This window comes from Mirounga leonina, unplaced genomic scaffold, assembly GCF_011800145.1.
Source record: "Mirounga leonina isolate KUSES-001 unplaced genomic scaffold, KU_Mleo_1.0 Mir_173, whole genome shotgun sequence".
NCBI classification, from domain to species: domain Eukaryota; kingdom Metazoa; phylum Chordata; class Mammalia; order Carnivora; family Phocidae; genus Mirounga; species Mirounga leonina.
Window position 1 is genome coordinate 54,642,952 of NW_023270447.1, and position 3,997 is coordinate 54,646,948.

At 62.6% G+C, this 3,997-nt stretch overlaps 1 protein-coding gene across 1 annotated transcript; it reads left to right on the plus strand.

Moving 5' to 3' along the window:
- Positions 1-720: 720 nt before the first annotated feature.
- DMRTA2 (DMRT like family A2) lies at positions 721-3,632 on the plus strand. Its single transcript, XM_035020163.1, has 2 exons — positions 721-1,276; positions 2,581-3,632. Exons 1-2 carry the CDS (start codon positions 721-723, stop codon positions 3,630-3,632), a joined length of 1,608 nt encoding a protein of 535 aa, XP_034876054.1.
- The last annotated feature ends 365 nt before the right edge of the window (positions 3,633-3,997 follow it).

A 3,997-nucleotide genomic window follows, 5' to 3' on the forward strand; every position in this document is an offset into this window, starting at 1 on the left:
TCACGGGTCCCTGGGGCCCCACGGCCTAACTTTGCTCCTGAGATGTTTGTTTTGTTATCTAGCCTTCACTCTATTCCTAGAGCTATTCTTTTCTGTCCCTGATTTTTCTAACTCTCCTGCTCCCACCAGCATAAAAACTTCAGACCCAGCCAGCTGAACTCTATGCCTTGTGTGCTTTGATAGCTCTCTCCTTTTCACCTTTCCACAAAACTGAGCAGTTCGCCTCGAATTTTGTTTTGTTTTGTTTTGCTCTTGGTATCTAGTCTGACTGTTGAGTCAAAATTTTCTCTCTAATCCAAGTCCCATCAAACAGACATTTCTCTCTACCCGTCTCGCCCCAATTAAGCTAAACTTTGGGGGGGATAATACTTTCCTTTCCACACCCTCGTTATATCCACCTGAACCAGTGACTTTTCAAAATTTATCTTTTTTTTTTTTTTTTTTCCAGCGGAACCACCGATTCAAACGAAATCTTAGACCCAGCGCATAAATCAGATATAAGAAGAAGAGCTCTGGTGGGAATAGGGTGGGGGAGCTCGGCTTTACAAGGGGGATCCGAAGGTACCTCCTTCCAGCAATTTGGCAACCACTAGCCAAACTTCCGCGACTTTCCCTCCCTAAGCCTGATCTCCTCGAGGGTACGCTGTAGCTTAGCACACCGTGCGCTCCTCACCGCAAGTCTCTTCCTTCTTCCCACCGTCTTCTACGCCAGGTCCTGCCATGGAGCTGCGCTCCGAGCTGCCTAGCGTGCCCGGCGCAGCAACGGCGGCGGCAACAGCGACAGGGCCGCCCGTGGCGTCGGTGGCGTCGGTGGCGGCGGCGGCGGCGGCGGCCGCGTCGCTACCGGTGAGCGTGGCGGGCGGCTTGCTAAGAGCGCCGCCGCTGTTGTTGCGGGCGGCGGAGAAGTACCCGCGGACCCCCAAGTGCGCGCGCTGCCGCAACCACGGCGTCGTGTCGGCGCTCAAGGGCCACAAACGCTACTGCCGCTGGAAGGACTGCCTGTGCGCCAAGTGCACGCTCATCGCCGAGCGCCAGCGCGTCATGGCGGCGCAGGTGGCGCTGCGCCGGCAACAGGCGCAGGAGGAGAACGAGGCGCGCGAGCTACAGCTGCTCTACGGCACTGCCGAGGGCCTGGCGCTCGCCGCCGCCAACGGCATTATCCCGCCGCGACCCGCCTACGAGGTCTTCGGCTCCGTGTGCGCCGCCGACGGCGGGGGGCCGGGAGCGGGAGCGCCCGCGGGGACCGGAGGCGGCGCAGCGGGCGCGGGGAGCTCAGGTGAGCGCGCCGCCGGGCCGGGAGGAAAGGGAGCGGGGCCCGGGCCTGGGGGCACGCGGCCCAGGGACTTGTCTTGGTACTGAAAGAGTGGAATCCCCTCTTCCAAACGCCCGACTGCTAAGAGTTCGCGGCGCACCCAGGCCCTGATCTGGGGCACAAACACATAAATTCTTTCTCCCCTTTCTGAAGAATTTGCCCTTCACCCCCTTCTCTCACCGCGGGCCCAAATGTAGACGCTGGAATCGTATCTCCTCTACCCAAAGGCGGCCGGGTCCCACCTTCCCTGCTCACTTGGCTCGGTCTCCCCAGCGTGGAACCTTTAACCTTGGTTCTGCTCTTCTCCACTTGCCGTGGTTCCCTTCCCAACTCTCTTCAGAAATCCGGCCCTCTCCCAGTCCTCCTCCCCCGCACCCTCCACCCGCTTTCTCTGGGTGTCAGGAACACCTCTTTCCTTTCCCCGTGTGATTCCTTTTCTCCAGTTCCTAATGCTCCCCGGACAACCGCACGCTGCGCCTGCTCCTTCTTTCTAGCTTCTTTCCCCACTTGTCCCCGTTTTCTCAAGAGTAGGCGCTCTCTCGCTTCCCTCGATCCCCATTCTTCTAACCCCCTACTCCCCGTCTGGCCCCACCCTCCTCTTCAAGAATTTCTCGCCTTTTTCTAGGGAGGGAAGAAATTAAGGCTGGGGCCATTGCGGGGCCTCTCAGCCCTCATCTTGGGAGTAAAGAACTTCTTAGGTTTTAATTTTGGAAAGGGTTGATTAGAAATAGGGGCTCTATTTTTGCCTGCAGAAAGCCTTGGGATCTCTTAGATACCCAAGGTGCCTTCCCTAACAAGCTATGTTGCCCAGGGCCAGAGGGTGCCCAGGGCAGGGTTCGCTCTTGGAATGATGGATGTGGAGTGGGGTCCTCTATACAGTAGGTGGTATATATAGGTGGAAGTTATATTGTCTCCTGCTTGAACTCTGGGCCAGGCCACTTTGCCGGGTCAGGGACCCGGCTAGGAAGGAGGATAAGGGTGGAGGTGTTGGGGCACAGATGTGGAAGAGGGGAACTGGACATTGAATTTACAGGGCACAGGTGGTTGGGGTTCTGGTACAGAAAGAGTGCGCCCTGGGGGGTAGGGGAAGTGAGAACTGTAGGGGCTCAGAGAGTAAGGAATGCTGGAGAAAAAAGGAGGGGGCGCCGGAGTCCAGTGAATGAGGGTCCTCAGGTTCAGGAAACTGCGGTCCAAAGGGCTGATGTGCTGAGGGTGCCTCACCTCCCCGCCCCTAATCACGCCTCACATCCCCTTTTCTCCCCTCCTAGAGGCCAAGTTACAGAAGTTTGACCTGTTCCCCAAGACGCTGCTTCAGACCGGCCACCCCGGCAGCCCGCAGCCGCCACCGGGGAAGCCCTTATCACCCGACGGCGCGGACTCGGGGCCCGGGACATCTTCTCCGGAGGTACGGCCGGGCTCGGGCTCGGAGAACGGCGACGGCGAGTCCTTCTCAGGGTCGCCCCTGGCCCGGGCCTCCAAGGAGGCAGGTGGGAGCTGCCCGGGCAGTGCAGGCCCGGGAGGCGGTGGCGAGGAGGACAGCCCGGGCTCCGCCAGCCCTTTGGGCTCCGAATCCGGTTCTGAGGCCGACAAAGAAGAGGCAGAGGCCGCTCCCGCTCCAGGGCTGGGCGGGGGCCCGGGTCCACGGCAGCGGACGCCGCTGGACATCTTGACGCGCGTCTTCCCGGGCCACCGGCGAGGCGTCCTGGAGCTGGTGTTGCAGGGTTGCGGCGGCGACGTGGTGCAGGCCATCGAGCAGGTGCTGAACCACCACCGCGGGGGCTTGGCAGCCGGCCTCGGTCCCGCCGTGCCCCCTGATAAGGCCGCAGTGGGTGCAGTAGCAGCCGCGGACGACGCGTGGCCGGGCCGCGTCGACGCCGCCGCTGCCGGGGGGCCGGGGCTGCCCGCGCCGCTGCAGGCCGGCCCCGCCGCTCCTCCGCACCACAGACCTTTGCTGGCCGGCGCCATGGCGCCTGGGGCGCTGGGCTCGCTGAGCAGCCGCTCGGCATTCTCACCACTGCAGCCCAACGCCAGCCACTTCGGCGCCGACGCAGGCGCCTACCCGCTGGGTGCGCCGCTCGGCCTCAGCCCCCTGCGCCTGGCCTATTCGGCGGCAGCGGCGCACAGCCGTGGCCTGGCCTTCATGGCTCCCTACTCGACCGCCGGCCTGGTGCCCACACTCGGCTTCCGCCCGCCCATGGACTACGCCTTCAGCGACCTCATGCGCGACCGCTCGGCCGCCGCCGCTGCGGTGCACAAGGAGCCCACCTACGGCGGCGGCCTGTACGGGCCTATGGTCAACGGCGCCCCTGAGAAGCAGTAGGGCCAGGGGCCCGGCACCGGGCCGCCCCCAAACGGGGACCCCAGCCTTGATCCCGCGGGCCGCCGGTCCTTCTTTGCCCGGGGCGCTCTGTGCGCCCCGGCTGGGGTGTTCTCGCTCAAAGGTGATTTTCGGTTTTGTTTTGGAAGGTGGGCAGAGAGCTGAGCAAAGGGGGAGCAACTACAGATGCAGGTGTTCTCGGAGAGGGTGCGTGGTCCTGATCCTCATCCTCTGGCCACCTCCCAAGGCTCCTCCAGCCCTTCAAAAGGCCGGGAATTCTTGAGAATTCAGAGGCTGCGGCCGCCGCACACGCTCCTGCCTCTCCTTTTCCTGTGCTCATCCCACCCGCCCGCTCTCCAGTGGATGGC

Bases quoted from the DNA above. Each gene is read 5' to 3' on its own strand.
- DMRTA2 (XM_035020163.1), top strand. From the start codon at position 721: ATGGAGCTGCGCTCCGAGCTGCCTAGCGTGCCCGGCGCAGCAACGGCG. The intron at 1,277-2,580 runs GTGAGCGCGCCG...CTCCCCTCCTAG, and splicing joins AGCGGGCGCGGGGAGCTCAG to AGGCCAAGTTACAGAAGTTT.